Source organism: Lagopus muta, chromosome 5 (assembly GCF_023343835.1).
Source record: "Lagopus muta isolate bLagMut1 chromosome 5, bLagMut1 primary, whole genome shotgun sequence".
NCBI lineage: Eukaryota > Metazoa > Chordata > Aves > Galliformes > Phasianidae > Lagopus > Lagopus muta.
This window is the reverse complement of record NC_064437.1, coordinates 35,774,658-35,795,379: the sequence shown is the minus strand read 5'-3', so window position 1 is coordinate 35,795,379 and position 20,722 is coordinate 35,774,658. Positions and strand designations below refer to the sequence as shown.

The window sequence follows — 20,722 nt, the reverse complement described above, 5'->3', positions numbered from 1 at the left end:
ACAGGATGCTCTTGTTCTCAAGACAGTTTTGGAAGGTAAGAGAACTAGTTACCTTAGCTGTAGCATCAGTGTAGAAGCTCAGAGATTTCTATATATATATTCCTATACATATTTGTTGTTGTGATGAGGACCAGAACCAAGTGGCCTCATGGTATGCCTTTGCTATAACTAATACTGCACATTACCATCTTGAAGATATAATTATGAGATCTCTTTTATTTCCTTGAGATACGTAGTCATATGTAGATATGAACACATGTAACTTTTTTTTTTTTTAATGCTTTTTAAAAATTATTTTAATTGTATTCTTAGTGGGAAAGATGGTGTAAAACTGAACTGAAGGATGGATACACTGCTTCTGCACGCCATGAAAGCAACACTTGTTAATTCTTCGTGTGCTTGCAGATCTATGTAAGGAAATGATTTGTTACCCATGAAAGTAGCATATGACCTAGAGAATTTTCTTGTTTCCTCCTCAGGAGTTTACTCTGCATGTCTGCACTGCTGAGGAAGATTCCTGAAAACGTTCCTCAAGACATTAGAAAAATTAGAATAGAAAACTCTCACCTAACAGAATTGCCTCGCGGGTCATTTGCGAACATTAGTGCCTTGGAGTATCTCTGGCTCAATTTCAACAACATCACGGTGATGCACATGAAGAGCCTGGAGTACCTGCCGGCTCTGAAGGAGCTGCGCTTGCAAGGGAACAAATTAAGTTCGGTGCCATGGACAGCATTTCAAGACACCCCAGCTCTGAAAATTCTGGACCTGAAGCACAACCGGCTGGATGTCCTTCCAGAACACGCGCTCCGCTATCTGCCCAACCTGACCTATTTAGATCTATCCTCAAATCAGCTTACTGTCATATCCAGGGATGTCTTCTACAGCTGGCCTATCTATCAGAGAAGCGAGAGGGTGGCAGGGCAGGGCGAAGCTATTCCCAACGTTGTGCTGGCCCTCCATGACAACCCATGGATCTGTGACTGCCGCCTGAGAGGATTTGTCCAGTTTATCAAGTCAGTTGGTCCTCCTCTTATTCTGATGAATTCCTACTTAACTTGCTCAAGCCCGAAATTCAGGGCAGGGAAGTTTTTTCATGAGGTGGAGCTCAACAGCTGCATGAAGCCACAAACTTCAGCCCTTGACACCAATCTGACAGTCCCAGTGGGGCTGAACATCACCCTGACCTGCTTTGTGCAAGCCAGCCCTGCCCCGGCCGTCTGGTGGACTTACACATTCAAACTTCTACGGGCATTTAATGGTAAGCAGAGAAAAGATTTTTTTTGTATTTATTTATGTTTTGCTACTCTGCTGATGTAGTTCTTTAGGCCATCTAGTCACCACACCAGTTCTCTGACTCTTCGGTGCATCACTGTCATTGTGGCAAAAGAATCCACGCAATCTTAATTATCACACTTTATGTGAGAAATTGGCTAAAGATGAAGGGAACAAGTTCCACAATTATTTTATGACATGTGGATTTTTATTAGTAGCCTTTCCATCATGGCAAATGATATAAGAACTATAAATAATACCTCAGCCATATATATATATAAAATATGCAGTTATCTAGGCATGCATATAAATATATAATATATACTGCATAATATACAATTATATAAGTACATAGGTGTGTGTGACTAGATACGTCTATGTACGTATGTAGTCTCCATACACACATTCTCTATACATGTATCTCTCTGTATATAATTATATGTTTATGTATGTGTTTACATGTGTGAACACGTACACACTTGTAGACTATTCCCATATATTTTCTCAGGAAATATCCCTGCAATCCACAAACCCTCGAAGCCACATCACTAGACACTGTCCACTCTTACTTTATAACCAAAATGAATGCTGTTGTTCTGCATAAACCCTGCTAATTTATCTGCTTTGCTGAGGACTTCATACTAGGAGACCTTTTCCCTTCCTCTCTGTCCAGCTGGCCTCATACAAGCCCTTCCTCACAGCTATTTTTGGTTCAGCCTTCAACAGGGCAAGTTGCTATTTTCATACGTTCAAAGCTAAAAAGATACACAGCCACTGTGCAGGTTATGTGTAGCCCTAACAATCCTGCTATCTAAGTAAGGCAGCATTTACCTTTAATCTTGGTCTGATGTTTGATTTATTTCAGCATTTTAGCAGCACTTGTGCATCTTTCTGTGAGCACATGCTGGATTAATAACACACAGGTTCTTCTTACCAATGTATCCATGTTTGTGTAGATAATGTGCTAGTTCATAAAGTTACTAAAATTGCATTTTGCATTCAGGTTTGCCCTTCCTTGGCCTCACGTGCCTCTTTTTTGGGCCAGAGCCCCTTGGGAATAGAGTTTTTCAATTTCCAGTCTAGTGGAATGCAGCACATGTTTGAACTAGAGAGCCTTCCCTGCTTTCTTGCAGCCTGGACACATGGAGGGCAGAGCGCCATGAGGCATTTAGGGTCTGCTCAGTGAAATGTCCCTCTCAGGGTAGGTTCACTGAATATCCTGAGCTGGAAAGCACCCACAAAGATCATTGAGTCCATCTTGTCACTCCACACAGGGCCACCTAAAAGTTAAACCATGTAACTTAGAGTACTGACCCAACAGTTGTCGAGCTCCAGAATGCTTGACGCTGAGACCGCTGCCTCAAGAGTGTTCCAGTGCTTGACCAGCTTCTCAGTGGTCCTATCATCTGACCCTCCTCTGATGCAGCTGTAAGCCCTTACTTTGCATCCTCTTGTTACCAAAGAGCTGAGGGCAGTACGTGCCTCTCTGCTCCTCTTGTGAGGCCAGTGAGGGTCCTTACACTCTTCTTTACGCTGAGCGAGCTAAAGAACCTCAGCTGCTCCACAGAAGTCATGCATTTCAGTCCTTCCAGTATCCGTTGCCTTACTTTGGACACAACATAATGCTATTACATCTTTCTTGCACTGTACTGCCCTAAGCTGCAGGTAGTACTTGGAGGTGTGCTGCACCAATGCTGAGTGCAGCGGGCCAGTCACTTCTTTCAGCCAGCTAACTGTGCTGTGTCCGACGGCCCCAGGACTGGGTTGGTTGGCTCTTTTGGCTGCCAGGGCTACACTCCTGTTCCCTTTTCCCCAGGATAGGCTGGAGCTGCTTGGCTCCCTTATCCATACTCTGTTCTGAGATGGTCTCAGGGCTACAGTATCACTACTCAAGATACTGACTTGGCTTCTTTCTGCCCTGCAGTTTCCACTCAGCCCATCAGCGAGGAGACTGTCCGTTCTGACCTGCTGATCCCAGCTGTACGGCCTGCAGATGCAGGCAACTACACCTGCACAGCTGCCAACTTCTTGGGCAATGCCTCAGCGGCCATCATGCTCCATGTGGGTACCTCACCAGCCTTTGCCACGCAGCCGGGCTGGGCCGCTGCCGCCCCAGTTGAGCCAGGCGCCCATGTGGAGGTGCGTATTGCCAAGCAGACGGTCTACGGCATCACCCTGGAGTGGTTTGCAGCGGCGGCAGTGGCAGAGCCGGGAGAGATCTGGTACACGCTGTTGGTGGGCCGCTACGACACCGCGCAGAAGGACGCCATCTATATCGGCCCCGGTGTCAACACCTATTCGGTGACCGACCTGCTGCCCGCCACCAAGTATGAAGTTTGCGTGGCTGTTCGCAACCAAGCACCCCGCAAGGGCCAGTGTGTTGTCTTTGTAACAGGCAGCGACATCAGCCAGCTGGAGCAGCGCGAGAAGCTCATCCACATTGTTGTCATTGTCTGCGCCATGGTGTTGGCTGTGCCCGCCGGCATGTACGCCTGCACCGCCGAGGCCCGTCCTGGCTGTCTGGCCCGCTGCCCTGCTGCCTGGCCCCGCCGCCGCCGTGGGGACAAGCAGCCAGGTGCTGGCAGCAAGGAGAGCACACTGGACAGCCTGCCCGGTGGCAGTCAGGATGGACTCTGCCGTCCTGATGGTGGCCGTGGTGCCCGGCGGCCCCCAGCACGTGAGGAGCCTGAGCGCCCCAGCAAGGCCCGGTTGCCCCACAGGAACAGCGCTGACCTCTATTAGCACAGCCCCCTCCCCAAACATATCTGTGGCTGCACAGCCTGGTGAATGGTCTCCATCTTGCTGGCTTTCCCCATGTGGCACAGACATGGAGCATGGTGGGGTGTATGGCCAGGATCTCCAGAGAGCTCGGTGCCCCAGGACTGTGGGGCGTGCACCCCAGCACCCCAGGCTGCCAGCACTGCCACAGAGCAACATGCATTGGCACACACACATACACTGAGATGCACTCAATCAACCTAACAAACAACATAGCAAAAATATTTTGCAGTCGCTTCTTGAGAAATGTTTTAAAGCCATGGTGTGACTGCTTCAATCTGGCATGCAAAGAAACAAACATTAACAAAATCACAGACCCTACAGCTCAGTAGAAGCACATGCAGTGACAGGCTAGAGCTGCCTGCTCTTTTTCACATAAGCATCTTTTTTTTTTTTTTTTTTTTTAAGTATTTTTATTATTATTTCTTTATTTTTCCCACCCAGGAGGTGGTAGGCATGGAGGTTGGTTTCAGCTCCTCCCTGTGCCAGGTGTGGACTTCTGTTGGCTGCCAAGTGGAAAAGTAAGAAGGTGAGGGTGTGGTTTGGAGTGCTTTTTGTTTGTTTTGAATTCTCCTTTGTTGTTTTCTTACTCCTGTGAACCAGCGTAACGTGACAGCAGTGCAGGGTTTTACTTGTTTTCTGATGGGAATGCTGTATGTAATATAGAGGGAAGGAATATTTACCTGTGTCTAAAACATGTGTCTTAGACGAGCAGTTTAGTTTCCTGCATAGCCATGCTTTTGCATAACAAAAACTTGCATATCTAATGCCTTTTGTTACACAAGTGTTGTGTGAATTTATTTATTTTTTAATACTAAGAACAAGAGCTGGTGAATGAACATCTTGGTTTTTGTGGACAAATACTCAACCACTGTTTCCCTTTCAATTCTTACCACCACTTCTCTCAGCTTCCCCAGGAAGGCTTGTGGCAGTGGCTTTGGAGGTGATGTGGGAAGGTGATGGGGATACTTGGCATGACCCTTGCCATTGGGACATTGGCTGCCAACACTGTGCGGGTATGGCCATGACTGTAGGGCTTTGGCTGCTGTTGAGTGTCGTGAGTCTGAGCAGCAGCCAGGCCCCCACCCCAGACAAGGATGCACCACCAGTCTCTCCTGCTGCTTCACAACCCACACTTGCCTTCTTGCTGGAGGCAAAAAAGCCCGAACACCCAAATACGCATGTGGGAGCAACTGGCTCAGGCTTGCAGAGCAGCTGCATTTTTTGAGAGGGTCTGAGGACACATGACTCATCTTCTTTATTTTTGACCTTGTGATTTCCAGCACAAACAAATTATGTGGCTGGCAGACCCACAGCCCTTGTTCTATAGGTTATTGTAGACTTTGTCACAAAAATAAACAAAACAAAACCAACCAACCAAACAAAAAGAATGAAAACAACAACAACAAAAAAACACCCAAAAAGCCAAAACCAAATCAGAATAGAGACCTTGGCTATAATTGGAGGGACAAAAAACTAATGTGAGCTTTAGTGTGTGGCAATTTGGCTTCTAGTTGTGTTTGGGTTACCAAAGCTAGGCTTCCCTGTGTATGTTCTGTGCTGTTCAAACTCAGGCCCCATTTCCCTCTGCAGCACCTCCACCTGCATGGCTCCTAAACACAGAATTGCTCTGTCAGTGCTGACTTTTGTTGTCATACCTGAAGGGGCTTCTTAGTCTTGTCTTAGAGTTAATGTAATAAACATGACTGGTTTTCAGAATGTGCAGTGTTCTCTGCTTTATTTCTGCTCTTTTGTCATTACAAATCACAAAGAAACCAGAGTGCTGAGCAGCGAGGGGCAGGGCTGAACCTCCTGACCTGGCTTTGCTGGGAAGGGCAGTGCTGGCTCAGCAGCGGACCCAGGCCCCTCTACCAATGTGCCCCAAAGGAGGGGCACTGCTGTCCCACAGAAACTGCCCAGCAGGGGCCATGGGGGCTGGCCTGGGAAGTCATCCCAGTCATGCAGCATCCAAACAAGAAGGCATCTCTGTCAGTGAAAACACACCATGAGAAGAAACACACTGTGAGAAGTTTTCAATATAGATATTTTTTGTTATTTATTAAAAAATTTTCTGAAGTTGAAATACAGAGTAACTGGAAAAGTCTCACAACATTATAATAAAACATCTTTATTCCTTCTTAAATATAATCTCTAAGACTATAAGCCTATAATTCCTGCTAAATCTCACTTAATTATATTTCACTTAATTGAATGGTCCTTATAGGCTTTCCTCATGGAGAATGAACGTTGAATACTGGCTTCAACACAACACTGGGAAAAGAGTGGAACACAGGATACATCACAAGGTTTTGGTGCCCCATGAAGCGTTGCACAGACCGGAGGAGACACAAGCCAGAGAAAGGAGCACATGTGGGGCTGTGGCCGTAGGACCAGGGCTGAGCAATTGTGATGGGGCTGCGTCTCCCCTTTCTCAAATGGCCATGGCCGGAGGATGTAGACACAGTGCGTGATGCAAGGACCTGAAGCCAAGAGAAGGGATGGGCAGCGGGCCCTGAGGGAAAGTTGGATAGATAACACAGGAGTGATGAAGGGCACAGTGGGAAAGGTAGTGTGATACCCACAAGGGCTGCTCCTCCCTGCTGAGCATCCATCTCTCCACTGAGGGTCTGAGGCTTTGTCTGGCTCCAGGCATTGCACTCAGATTAAAGTGTCCTTAGAGGGCTCCTTAGAGAGATTTACAGCCACATGGTTCCTCACACAGCTCCTTGTGCAGCCCCAAGACCAGGGACTGCTTCAGAGAAGTGCGTTCATGAGTGAATGTATATTATTTTGTGTTCCCCCACAAAACCAGGTAGACTGTTGTTTCTTGATGCTCTGCAGTTTTCAGTCCCTGATCTACATGGGGCCTGAGCAGCTGTGCCTCCCCATCTGGGAGCTAGGTCCACTGCATAGCAGTCCCAGTGCTTCTAGAGCCTGATGCAGAGGAACATCCTGAAGCCCAGCCCTGTACTCTCCTCATAAGCTTGGGCCTACTGGCTGAGCAGCACTGGGCACCATGGCTCCTCTCTGCTGCTCCTGGATCAGTCCACTGGTGGCAAGAACATGGTATGGCGAACTGGAGTAAACAGAAGTTAAAAAACATGGGATTGTTTCTGGTAAGTGGGTAATTTCTTGTTCAACATGCTAGCTCCTCAGGTGATGAAGTCCTGGTGCAAATGAAAGGAGTAGATCAGCTAATGGAGTGAGGGAAGAGAAGCCCCAGAGGCTGCTGGTCCAGCTGAAAGGACTCAAAAAAACAGTTGTTTGAGAAGCCTCACAGCCCCCTTGGATTAATACAGTGTTCTGTCACTTAGGGTTTGCTCCCCATCTCAATGTTCATGGTGTCCATCCATGACAGCCAGCTTAAGGCAGCTGGCGCTACTGCCTTAAGGGGCGGGAGTGTGGGCACAGGGTGCTTCTCCCTGGCCAGACCAGTGCATGCTGCCTTCTTCCCAGGTCCAGCTTAAAACATCTCCTCAGAGACAAGTGTGACATAGAAACTAGGGTAGACCCAGTAAAAATCTGCTCTGCCTCCAGTGCCCTTTATATACATATATGTACATATATATGTATATACATATATATATACATAACTGGAAAAAAAAAAGTCTTTCCAGTTATCTGTTACATTATTCAGGCAAAATGCTGCTAGTACAAACCAGAATGTTTTATGGAACCTCCTGTTACACTCTCCAGTCCCTGGAGCAAGCTGGTAGGAATGATGAAATCTGTTCTCCAAGCCCCCTGCTAGCATTATATAGAACCAAATTATCTTTCCCTGACCGATACATATGACTTTCCAGCACTTTGTTTCTATTTTTCCGATATCATTTTTCTTTTGGTTTTACCTTATTTTCCCTACTGCTTTAATCACATCCTTCTCCTGCCGGCTTGCCTCTCATTTGGGTATGTGATCAGAAGGAGGCCGTATCAGGTGAGCACTACTACTGAATTCTTGTGCTTGTATCCTGCCCCAGCTGTCCTCCCATCCTCAGGTTAGCTGACAATCTTGGGGCGGAGGGATCATGCCAATGTGCTCTGGCAAAACCCAGCATAATCTGCAGGAAAACAAAGAACTTTTCCAAGCCTGCACACAGGATGAAGGGTGCTGTCGCCATTAGTACATTATTCCACCAGCTGCTGCACTGCACATCATGCCTGAAGACAGGTCTCACCTGCACACAACTTGCTCTCAGCGTTCTGTGAGCTGGTGCAGAAGGAGACCTGCACACTGCCCCTGGTGCCACGGCCAGAACAATGCCTTCTGAACTGGTTATGGGTTTTGAAATGAAGGGTTTTTGAATGCCTCAGCTCCACCTACCAGACCTGATCAGAAGTGACATCTGCAGAGTGCTGACTAAGGGTTTCTGGAACAGGGGCAGCCCAAAGACCTGCTCACTTTGGGAGGCTCTGGTTGGCGCAAGAGCATACGGAGCACCCTGGTTAGACAGCTGCAGGGTGGAACAAGCTCTGGGATATGGGATGAAGGAACTGCAGTCCTAACTGGGAACAGATCACAACGTTTGATACAGGTAGGGCGACTCCACAGCACATAATATTTCTGGAAGGTGAGGGATGGCTATCACAGCGAGAAGCTGCTCTCAGTTCACGGGTATTGACAGACGGGGAAGACCACGGCATATAACATACCCATGTGCAGCCGCAACCCACAGTCTCCGGGGCTGCCAAGAGCACCTAGACGTGGCCTAGATGTGTGGCTCACCCATAGCTGCATTTCTCTTCTCAAACTTCATTTTGAGCTCTGACACCAGGGCGTTGTGTGCACTGCTATGACCTCTCTTCTTCAGCTGCTTGTTGATGAACTTGGGAGTGAGGGAGCCGGACACAGTTGGCACCCGCCACGCTGCGGTGTTCCCACTGGCGGCCAGGGCAGGGGGCGGCGGGGGCAAGGGAGCGGCTGGGGGCACAGGGGCTGCCTGGACGTTGTTGTTGCTGTTCTCGTTCTGCAGGCTCTTGGCATCATCCTCAACGACAAACTTCTCCGCAGCATTACTAGGCCTCTTGAACTTCAGCCACTCCATCCTCACCGTGCGGGACGGCTGGGTCTGTCTCTTTTTTATGATCCTTCTTACCGGCATGATTTTGTTGGACCGCTTATTGCGCCAGAACATGGCAGTAGAGATCATGATAGTTATCAGCACCATTATGCCCATGACACCAGCTAGCACTCCTAAGGCTTTCATGGGGTTATCTTTAGTTTGCATCAAAAAGGCGGCCATAGGCCCTTTGTGAAGAGTCTGTAAAAGAGTACAAAGGAAACACATGACTTACTCTGTGGGACAGACAGTAACCTAGAAATTTCATTTGTCCAAAATATGTATTGAGCAGGGATCACTATTGGAAGTTGTCTCTAATGAAAAGGGAGAGCCAAAGAGCCAATCCAGCTTTGGGTAATTTAAAGCCTGGGCAAATGCTGCAGTACTGTGAAATGGATGGCCACCAAACACGAGTATGTGCAAGAGTAGTACTGCCAGATTAGGGTAGGCTCCTGTGTATCACTTAGCATTTGCTTAACTTGCAAGAACTGAGCAAGACAATAATTGGCTCTGGGAACTGCAGCAGTACTGTTGCACTGTACTGCAGAATTAATTTCCTAGGAATAATAGCGCTAAACCAGATATAGGTTTATTATTAGAAAATGGTCTTTCAGGAGCAGCCACAGGTGATACAGTGATGCACTTTACAGGACTATTACTGAATATGGCATTAAAAAGATTATGAGAAAACTTTGTTTTATGAAATTACAGTATATAAATGAGTAATAAGCAGATATGTGCTGCATTCTGTTTTCAAGTACTCTTTTACAGACATAACAAAACTCTTCGAGGTAGGGGACGTGAGTAGTACTAAAGAGCTTTGTTTTTAAAAGAAATAAGCAAAAACATAAGCTACATATGGCATATTAAGGACAAATGAATGACCAGTTCACTTTGCAGCTTAGCACAATGTGCGTCTTGGCGGTCCCCGTATAATTTTGCGGATTTTGCCCTGCGGGTGGAGCTTGGATCTTTTCACACTTTTCCAGTACATGATGGTAGAGATCACCATTGTTACAGAAATGGTGGAAAGGACGCCACTCATGCAAATTCCAAATATCGTCCATGGACGCTTCTTGAGGCCTAAAATATAGGTTTTTACCCTGGACTTGATCTGGAAACGTCAAAAATAAGAGAAACGGTCAACCCAAATGCAGTTATGCTTGAAAGAGGTGAGCACCTATTATAAATACAACTAGGGAAGTAGGGTAAAATGTGTACGGAACATGGAAAATAAAGAAAGATACGTGTCTTCACTTCACTTCTGTATTTTCATAAACTACCTCTGAGACCACTGTTCCCATATCCTAAATATTTCTGATTGCTAAAGAGAAATGGGCAAGGAAATGCTATTGAAAGTTATGGACCGTCTTACTTCAAAGGTAAGGAGAAACTTTCTTTCTCCTTAAAGAGTGTTTCCATTATTTAATCAACAACAGAGCTTAGCTAGAATACAAAAGCAGAGCAGCCCATGACTGTCAGGGCTTCACCATTCTGTATTACATGGCTACAGTGTACATGAATTCCATCAGATGGTTATAATGAGAACCAGCCCAGAAAAGAGCTGGGAACAAGTGGACAGCTACAGAACCGGGATAGGAGTCTGGAATTAGCTGTATATCAGTTTTGAGAAACCAGAATTCTGCTCCTGGGACAAGATTACAATTCAAAACCTGAATTAACCAAACAGGATGTCCATGCCTCTTTCTGTTACTGAACTTGTGACTTTTTTCCTTTGGTCTTCACTTTTCTGCCACAGCAGTTTGCAGCAGGCGGGCATCACAGTGTGCACACACCTGGCAGCATCTCAAAAGCCTGTCATAGTGCGTGGGTTGCTGAGAGCAGATTGAGTGGGCAGCACATCCAGAAGCAGGACCCAAGAGGAGGAGCATGTGGTTGAGCTTTCAGCCATGAGAGCTGCTACAGCTCATTGGCTATATTTAGAAGCTTAAGTAAGCGGGCAAAGCTGTTAAGAGCCCAAGCCAGCTTGTGTCAACTTGAGCAGGTGGGTATGTAAAACCAACCAGCTGGTTCTGAGGAGTTCACTCCCACCTTTTCAGCATCCCTTGAGTTCTTCCTCAGATTAAATCTAGCCTTGTTTTAGGGATGGTCACAGAGTACAGGAGAGGAGGAAATTAATTCAAAGACGGTATTTGTTGAAACTTTCAATCAGGGGCATCTAAAACTAAGACTCACCAGCTATGTTTAGAAGTCTAAACCAGTGGCCAAAGCTATTAAGAACCAAAGGTATCACAGATTAAGCTGTCTAAATGTGGACTTAAGCTTCAGTCCCCAGAGGGCTGTAAATAAACACCCTCATATCCTTGCAGGGCTGCAAAAAGGAGGCAGTGGGATCCACCATCAGGCCATTCTTAGGATCAGCTACTACCAGTGAAAATCTTGGGCAGCAGGAATATCTCTTACTGTGATGTAAGGGTGAAAAAAGCATAGCTTTTTCAGCATATGCTTCTTACTCTGTTGAAAAAGGATAGGAGGCTAACAGATGCTATTCAACACCAATTTCCCTAAAATGAAACTCAGTTAAATTAAAAGACTTCTGGAGTTTTTCATCACTGTATTGTTCCAAGAGCAAAATTTGATGTGCAATACTGCTGAACTTAACCACAAGTTAAAGGTGGTTGAAGGGCGCAGCCTTGTGTTAATTGCAGTGGTAAATGTTAATCAGAAAATATGCCTGTTTAATTGCTTGGTGTGATTAACACTGCAAGAAATCCCTTAGAGAATACACTCAAAAATATCTTTCTTATCCAAAATCAGTAATACTTAAATGACCTCCAGACAGCTAACTAAAAGAACCTTTTTTCATCTGGGGCACAGAAGGAGGAAATGGACATTCATAACAGTCAGAGAGAGAGAGAATACATGGTGTCCCTAAAGCAAGAGCCCGCTTCCTTCACCAAGTGCTAGCAGTAATCATGAAGTGTCTGGGGCACAGGGAGTGAGCAGGAGCCTTCTACACTGCTGTAATACATCACTCAAGTGGAAGATGAAATTTGTGAGTGCTTTGTCAAATCACTACAAGCAGTGAAAGAAGTAGTGGAGAAATGTACAGAAGTTTCAGAGGACAGATGTTACATCAGATTAGTACTCCAGATCTCCAAATCCCTCACTTTGTGCCAGATACGTATGCTTGGATTGAAAGGAAGCAGAGACGGGCTGCTGTAGGAGACACCTTCTTTACATCAGGTGCTTATGTTGCTTCACACATTAGAAAGAAATCCAAGGAACTGTTAATCCCAAAGCACTAGATACTCCTTCTTTTCTCCCAGATATCCTTCATCCACAAGTGTAGATGCTGGAAACAGCTTAGGTATGTATCATCTCCCCCCAGCAGAGGAGGTGGAGGGCTCTCTCACTCCCGTCAACACCCCTCAGTCCTGTACCTCAGTCCCTACAGGGCTGCAGCCCTGGTGGGTTGATGCCAAGAGCAGGGATGGGGAGATCCTCCTGCGCATTTGGTACTCAGAGTTTACCTTGTTGATGAGCAGAAGTGCTCTCTGCTGAAACTTAACTTCCAGCAAGCTCTGAAGCATAATCAAGGAGTGTAATATAAATCCACCTGATAAAGAGTATCAGTGGAAAAAAAGGAGGCAGAGAAAACAGAAAAAAATCACCTGGTTGCATCTTGAGCCAAAAAAAAAAAGGAGAAGGTGGTGTGTGTAGGAAGAGATTTGTATGTTTACCCAGTCTGTGCCTCGTCCAGTGGCTAATGATGTGGATCTCATCCATATTAAAGCCCATTTCCTCTTTGCTGGTGCCTACTTAAAGACACGGCAAGTAACAATAAATAATAACCACAGAAGCATGCACTGCTCACCATAAATCGCTCCCTGCTCTTTGGTAGATGATAAAGTTGGACTAATGAGAAAGTCAACCTATGTGTTCTATCTTGTAGAGTCATCTCCTTTGCTAATAATACTGAAATTACAAAACTCATATTCAAATTTCTATATACTTAACAAAAACCTATAAAGTCTCCTCACTATTCCTGCACCACTAATTTTGATTTGCAAAAATGTTCTGACATATCTCACTCCGTCCCCAGCCACTTTTCAGTCACTTTTTGTGGGAGAAAAGTATTTTCCTTTTTTGAGTGTGAACAAAAGGTCAGAGATTTGGCAGTCAGCATTTATTTTTACTCTCAGGAATCTATAGTCCTTAATTTTCACCTGTCCCTAACAATCAAATGCAAGAAACTCGTAATTGGAGAACTGGAAGGCATGTCATATAACAGGAATTGGCAACACTGGATTATTAAACTTGAAGAAGGGGAGGTTAACGGGTGAACGTAATGCTCTCTGCAACTTTTTTTCTGAGGAGAGGAAGTGGAGTGGGTTATTTCCTCCCAGCTACCTAATGGTGGGATACATGTGAATGGCTCTAAGCTGCATTGGGGGAGGCTCAAATCGGACATCAGGAAGAACTTCTTTGCCAAGATGGTAGTTAGACACTGAAACAGGCTTCCTGTGTGTTTAGGAGGCATTTTGATAATGCTTTAATGCTTGGGTTAGTCTCAAAGTTCTATGGCAGACATTTGGACTCAATGATCTTTGTGGTCCATTTCAACTGAAACTATGCTATTCTAGCTCCCAATCATGTTATGCTCCTACCTTTGTACCTTCGCAGTTTTTCTGACCAAAATACCTTCTACATTTGTGTCTGTGGAATGTTCTGTGCTACAGAGCTACCAAAGAAAGAAGCAGTGGCAGGCAACATTTTTTCCTGACAATTTCAATTCCTGAACTGTTTTTAAAGATGTCTTGGAAATGAAACAAGCAATAGCTACACTTTGGTGCCTCTCAAGAGTCATCCCACCTAAGAATTTTTCTAAAATGTTTTCTTACCTCCTCCGTGATATCAATCTTCAGAACTGCTGTGGTACTGAAGGATGGGGAGCCTCGGTCTTTGGCCTGCACCACCAATGACCATATGCAGTCTTTGTTCTTTGTAATGTTGTGGATGATGTCCAGGGAACGGATATAGGACTTCAGCTTGATTTCCCCCGTGCTTTGGTCTATATCAAACACATTGGCTGGATCTGCTTGCATGATGGAATAATCCACAATGTTGTTTGGTTCTTCTGCATCTTGATCTATAGCCTGGTAAGGAAAGTGTAGAGAAAAAGATGACAGTGCTTGTGTCTTTGCCCAACGACAAAACTTCAGAAGTTTCTGAGCATTAAATTCTGATAATATCCATGCAGTAAAGTTACTGATCTGTTTAAGTTTGGCCTTGGAAACAAATTATCCTTTCCTGACATCAGCTGCGCTATATTTACTTGTGAAAAACATCAGTGCTAGCAATGTAGCATTCTGTAAATGATATCTATTTCAGATTAGAGGAAAAAAGAGGAAAAACTGTAGAATGCAAATGGTCCATTGCTAGGGACTATCTCACGCAGTGTTGTGGACAAAAGTTGAAGTGAATAGAGAACAACTGGATTAGCTCCATGCACTTTATAGATGCCTTAAGATTTGTGCTGTAGTTTTATTCTACTCATGCTAGGTGTTGCACATTCAGGCTTGACTATATAAGTTCAAATAGGTGTAACATAGGATGTTCTGCTCCTTCGCCTGTGAACTGCTACTGCAATTATTTTTAACCCCCGTTCTGCACTGGATCATTATGTACAGTCCTGCAAAATGAAGGGAAAGAGCACAGTGGCATCACAGGAATGTTAAGCAAGTTGGGTTTCTTATGATCAATGTATAATTCAGGATTCTCCACCAGCTAACAGTTCAAATGCTGTAATAGAACCATATCTTTTACCTGTATAATTTTATTTTTCCTTTTCAGCAGCCTGTAAATACTATTTTTCCATGCTGTAATGCATTTGTTACATACAGATGGGTGTGAAGAGTAAAGCCTCAGGAAAAGGCAACCTTCAGGCATTCGTCATGATGATCCGTGAGCAATAAACTGCATATGTGGGGCTTTTCCAAAGCACTCTGCTTTGTGACACACTATGTTCTTTCTCACCTCTATCTTCACTGGTGACCCGATGATCATCGTCTTTTCCTGGATGTTTTCATTGAATTCTGGAGAGTGGTCATTGACATCTAGCACAGTGATAAACACTTCAGCCAAGCTGTATTTCCCATCTGTGTCCTCTGCTTTCATGTAGAAATTATACTTTGAGTTCACTTCAGCATCTAATACAGCCCAGGGTTGGGTGTAGATTATACCCGTCGATGGGTGGATTAGGAACCTGGAAAAGAAGCATTGAGAGACTTATGGGGTTTTTTTGTTTGTTTGTTTTCTATTTGGTTGCTTAGTGTGTATTTGTATTCTAGGGTTAAGGTGGGTTCTAAACACTGAAAAACTTGGGGCACGCTGTGCCCCAAAGATTAATATAGTTCACCAGCCTCATGCCAGAGTAATGTTTCTGAATCATTCATTCTGCTTGTCTTTAGGTCTGGAAGTCACAAAACAACCAGTTTTTGGTGTTTTTCTATTCACTGCTCACATCATTTCAGCTGCATTTTCTGTTATAGACTTTGTCCTGAATAAACGCTCACCATGTTGGCCTTCTCCCAGAATAATTTCTTTTCATTAAAACATTAAGGAATTGCCTATTCCTTCAGTTTATAAGAAGTGCAGTGTATTAGATCGTGTTCTAGATAAATTGAGATTGATTGATGTATCCTTGATAGCTAATGGATGTTCGCTGCGTATCATTTTTAAGCTCTTTTCTTCTTAGAATAGGTAAGAAAAATAACTGTTCTCAAAGTCCCAAAACTGCAGGCCAAATTATTTCTTCCAAAAATAATCACTTTTCCACAGACTGGCACTGGGATGAAGTGGGTGTTCAGATTTATCTGTAGTGAGTTCAATTCTATACAATTGTAATTACTGAGACATTGTCAAAAGTGACAAGCAAAAGCTTGGATTTATAGAGAAGATACTAACACACTATCATTTGTAAATGGACTGCCAATGTAGGATCCAAACAGCAGGGTTTTTAACAAATAGAAGGTTTTACATACCCTTTAATTAATGTAAAGAATGACAAAACATTTTCTGTACTACAGATGTGAGTACGATTGAGAGTGATTATAAAACAAGCACTTAATAAATGGGATTCATCAATTCTTTCCACTTATCTGTTAAATACAAATACTAGACCCACTGGTGGAAAGAGTTGTGCATACTCTTGGTAGCAGTCAGTGCCTGTGCTGAGTGCCTTCTTAATGCCCAGCCCAATGAAACCTTGTAGAGAGACTCTCACCATCCCCATCTTAATGGAAGAAAGAAACACAGAGAAGTGAAGATATTGCAGCAATGTGCCCCACTCCCAAAGTCAGTTTGGAGGGAATAGCACTGATGTAATGATTATGTCTTCAAGGGCTATCAACATTCCTCTTACTCAAGAAAAAATCACTTTTCTGCCAACATAACTGCATTTATGCTGCTGTAAAAGAAAAAAAAAAAACAACAAACATGTTCCTAATTGAAAATCTCAAATCTGTGCATTCAGTGATTCTGGAGGTCCAAAACTCAAAATCAGTCCAGCCTTGGAGAGCCATGCCAGCCTGGCACAAGCAAAACAAACAAACAAACAAACAAAAAAAACCCACCAAACAACAACAACAACAACAAAACAAAAAAACCCACCCAAAATATATTTAAGAACAGACAAAGTCTTGATATCCTAATTTGCTCCTTTGATGGTGTAAGAACAGAGTCTGAACATCCCTGCAACTCCAATCAGAAGAAAGTATTACCTACACCTTTTTCTAAATCCTTTGTCAGAAACCTTAACAAGCTTTGTTGCACCAGCTGTTACATTTTAAACCAGAGAAGTCTGCCTCTATGACATGATCTCTGCCTGCTTGCCTTTATGCAGCTAGCTTAAGGACTTACTGAGTAGATCAAAATAATCCGTTCTGGAAGTGCTCCCATATGTGTACCTTTCTGGCTACCTAAGAGGTTCACCCTTAGCATCTTGGATTTTGGACTTTGACAGTGTCTTCTAAATGGCTTTTACCCTAACAAGAGGAGTTCAGCTCTAACTCCAGGGGATAAAGCCTGGAGAAAAATGGATTGTGGGGATGAGTGCCTCAGCAGCTCGTTCTTTTCCATGTTCTGTGTTCAGGAGATGCAACTTCCAGCAATGATATCTGTGACAGCCTGCTGATGCTAGGCAAGGCTAGGAGCCCCAGCCAACAGACCAGAGCAATCACTGGGATGGGAACAGTGTGGGCAAAACCAGTGTATTGGGATGCTCTTACCCCTACTTCCCAAGGGCAGGGAAAGGGAACTAGAGATCATTACACCATCAAATAAGGATCAAATTCCATTCTTCCCTGATGTAGGGCGATAAGGTTTAAATATATAAGATGCCTTGAACATTCAATATAGCTGGCCTTCGAAGTTCAGGTTTACATCTTTGAAAGTATTGACTTCTTTGATTTATTTTGACAGGAGTTGGAATTCAACTATTTGTACAGCTACACGGAAAGGGAAGCTAGAGAGCAAGGAATTTTTTCCCCCTATAGTGAGCTTTTCACAACTAGACCAACATCTCTCATTTCTCTTGCACATGTGCCTTAAGTCTGTTTGCATATCACTTAATTTTCCTTTTTTACTTACAGATCTGCTCCCGTTCCATAGATAGAGTACTTGACTTCTCCCCAAAGCCCAGAGTCTGGATCTGTAGCCTTAAAAGTAGAAGAGACAGCCATATTCTTAAATTGCGAAAAGAAATGTATTCATTTTTCCTTTAAAAACAAGTCACTTAACAGTGAAAAGACTTTTCCCTCCTTATCCCAGAACATTTTTAGGGGGAAGTCGCATTAACAGTTGTGCTCTTCGAAAACTGCCATTTATAAGTTATGGTGATGATGATTATTTTTTAACACAGGGAAAAGATCTCCGTTGACACAAAGAAATGCCGAAGAAATATTCCCAGGAAGGCAGAGAAGATGCCGTCGGACTCCTGGCCAGGCTGGTGCCGGAGGCAAGCCGCTAGGTGGCTCTATTTATTGACATTTAACGCATCCTTCCTTTACGAGCAACGAAGTCGATCTCAATGACACAAACAAATTGCCTGCTATCAAGCCTTCCCAATTATCATTTAAATATTAATGCACATTCTCTGGTCATAATAATTTACTTTATCCAGAGGATTTTTTTTTTTAATCTGCTTATTTAATTGATTCAGTTTAAAGTAATGCATAACAAAAATTTCAAGTTATTTCAAGTTATGCTTAATAATCACTTTTAAAAATGCAGATACTACATCAGATGATGTCTTTGTTCTGGACTCTTGTAAAACATTCTGTATGTGCAGGATTCTCTTTTTCCAGCGAATCTTGCTTTGTGAAATATATTTATGAATGCAGATCAAGCACTGAGTTGGTGCCACTTGAAAATAAACTTCACATGGAATCTTCAGCTATCTCCTTTTCACCTTGGCTCAGAATGGTTAGTTTTGCTTCTTTGGGAAACTTGTCATAATTTTTTTGTTGTTGTTTTGTACCTTGTGGAATTGCCTACTTTTCTTGCTGCAAATACAGTGGTGTATGGAGTCAAGGTGACTTGTTTTGTCTGCCAATCCCCATGCAGCCAGGAGCTCTGGGACATGGGATGTGTTTCCCAGCAGCTGCATTGAAGAGGTACAGCTTGCATCTAATGGCTTCCAGCCACGACTCCAGCACAGCACCCATATAACACTCTGATTTTATGAAAATGTGAGATACAAGAAAATTTATAGGCATATTATTCCCTCTGTGAGGAGATGCTTACAGGAATCTTTCTTTCCCAGCTCTAAGCATTTCAGTGTCATAGTCTTCCCTTAATAACTGTCTAATTAGGCATGGAGCAGCCAGACTCTTCCCAGAAAGAGGAGACTAATACCCACTAAACAGCCATCTTGTTTTCTTTTTACTTGTACTTAAGCAAGAAAATCCAGTAAATGTAATTCCACTTAGACATAACCAAATATTTCCATTGGACATGGATTTGACTGTGGCATTCCTAGTATTCAGTGATCATGTGATTTGTCTTAAAAGCAGATGGCCTTTAATTCAAACAAAAATAAATAAAACTTGTTGTTCTGAAAAACAGTTTAAAAATACTGATATCTATCTGAAAAATATTTATCAGTATTTTAAAAAATTATTATTATTGTGTTGATTCTGGAAAGGAACTGGAACTGAATCCAGAAGCAATGTGGCAAGCTGGCCTTTTAGGATCCCTTCCAACTCAAACAATTCCATGATTTTATGATTTTTAAGGCCATCGAACTGTCTGCACAAATAGCTAGAAAAGAGAACATTTATTTACAAGTGAGTAAAACTTACAGTTACAGCAACTACATTTGAGCCCCCTGGAGAGTTCTCAGGGATCCTGGCAATGTAGTAATCAGAGGAGAATTTTGGGACATTGTCATTGGTATCCAGCAGGCGTATCGCTACATCAGCCGTTGAGCTGAATTTCTCTGGTGTGTTCACCTCTATTGCAAGAAGCTACAGAAAAAGAAACAGAAAATGACTAAAAAGCACATGTTATATCCTAGTGAAAGCTTTGAGCTTCTGATTGCACGGAAGGGTTACTGCCACGGAGCTCTTGCCCACTTTTGTGCAGCTGAGGGCTGTGGGAGCTTCTCTTCCCTGTGAGTTGGAGGAAGGCTGCATTGCCCATAGGTGGCAGGGCTTGGAGCAAGAGTTTGAAGTAGGTGGGGAGAAGACCACCAGCATCATCTTTTGGAAATGCCACTACTGTGTAAACAGGTGTAGTGGCTAGGAATAAATAGCTACGGGATTCCTGAAGGCTTACAACCTGAAGGATTGCTTGAATTACCTCAGGGCACATATGTTCTCAAAGGAGATCTTGTTGCCATGTCTCTGCAAACTCATGTTCTTGGGTGATTCAGAGGGTTTTAGCAAAATAAATTTTTAAAAGTAGAGTCAGGCATCACCAAACCTGCATGTGAGCAATCACCTCCTAGATCAGCACACAGATAAAATCTTACTGCTTATGATGCATGTGGTGCTGTAACTAAATTATAGCATCTGCAGTGAAATCATCTTTGGTGATAGAACTGGCCCATCCCAATGTGCCTTCTGACAGCTTACTGCTTTGACTTTCTGTTTACGTTCATTTTCATTCCCTGTCCATTCAGCAGCCACAGTCTGGCTCTGTCAGCGCACCAGCAAATACTTCCCACGGGATGGGATTTTTGTCAGATTTCTGATCTGCAATGTATTATGCAGTGCTACAAGCAGAGAGAGAGAGAAAAAAAAAAGCTAGAACTGTTACTTCACAGGACTGCATAGCAGCAATTAATACAAGTGCCAGAAAAGTAGACAGATATAACTTTAAAAGTGGCAGGAGATTCTTTAAAATAGACTTTTATTTTGGCAACCGAGGATAGTTGCAGCTGCGTCTGGTCCCAGTCTGCAGGAGATGTGAGTGCCTGCAGACAGAGGATGGTGGGATTGGACTCTCCTCGAGGAAGGATGTGCTCTGAGCCAAAAATGAAGGGAGTCCTGATGGCTGATGGAATCTAAAAGTCATCTCTGAACGGAAGATGTATTTTCTCTGGCGGCCTTTGCCTTGGGTGGTGCTTTGGTGTGCCTCCCTGTTGA

General features: G+C 43.8%; 2 protein-coding genes across 6 annotated transcripts in view; one reads left to right on the top strand and one right to left on the bottom strand.

The window, feature by feature from the left end:
• On the top strand, positions 1–4,017 carry LRIT2 (leucine rich repeat, Ig-like and transmembrane domains 2). The gene is made up of 3 exons (XM_048946638.1): positions 1–35; positions 480–1,261; positions 3,200–4,017. Exons 2-3 carry the CDS (start codon positions 493–495, stop codon positions 4,015–4,017), a joined length of 1,587 nt encoding a protein of 528 aa, XP_048802595.1. The 5' UTR covers positions 1–35; positions 480–492.
• Positions 4,018–6,155: 2,138 nt separating this feature from the next.
• Positions 6,156–20,722, bottom strand: part of CDHR1 (cadherin related family member 1) — an 80,268-nt gene continuing 65,701 nt past the window's right edge. For all 5 annotated transcript variants that reach the window (XM_048945246.1, XM_048945245.1, XM_048945247.1 and 2 more), the window contains 5 exons: positions 19,436–19,600; positions 17,724–17,791; positions 15,111–15,339; positions 13,976–14,230; positions 6,156–9,311 (listed from right to left, as the gene is read on the bottom strand). In XM_048945246.1, the coding sequence (XP_048801203.1) occupies positions 8,760–9,311; positions 13,976–14,230; positions 15,111–15,339; positions 17,724–17,791; positions 19,436–19,600 (1,269 nt within the window). In that variant the 3' untranslated portion in view covers positions 6,156–8,759. The remainder of the gene's footprint in view (positions 9,312–13,975; positions 14,231–15,110; positions 15,340–17,723; positions 17,792–19,435; positions 19,601–20,722) is intronic.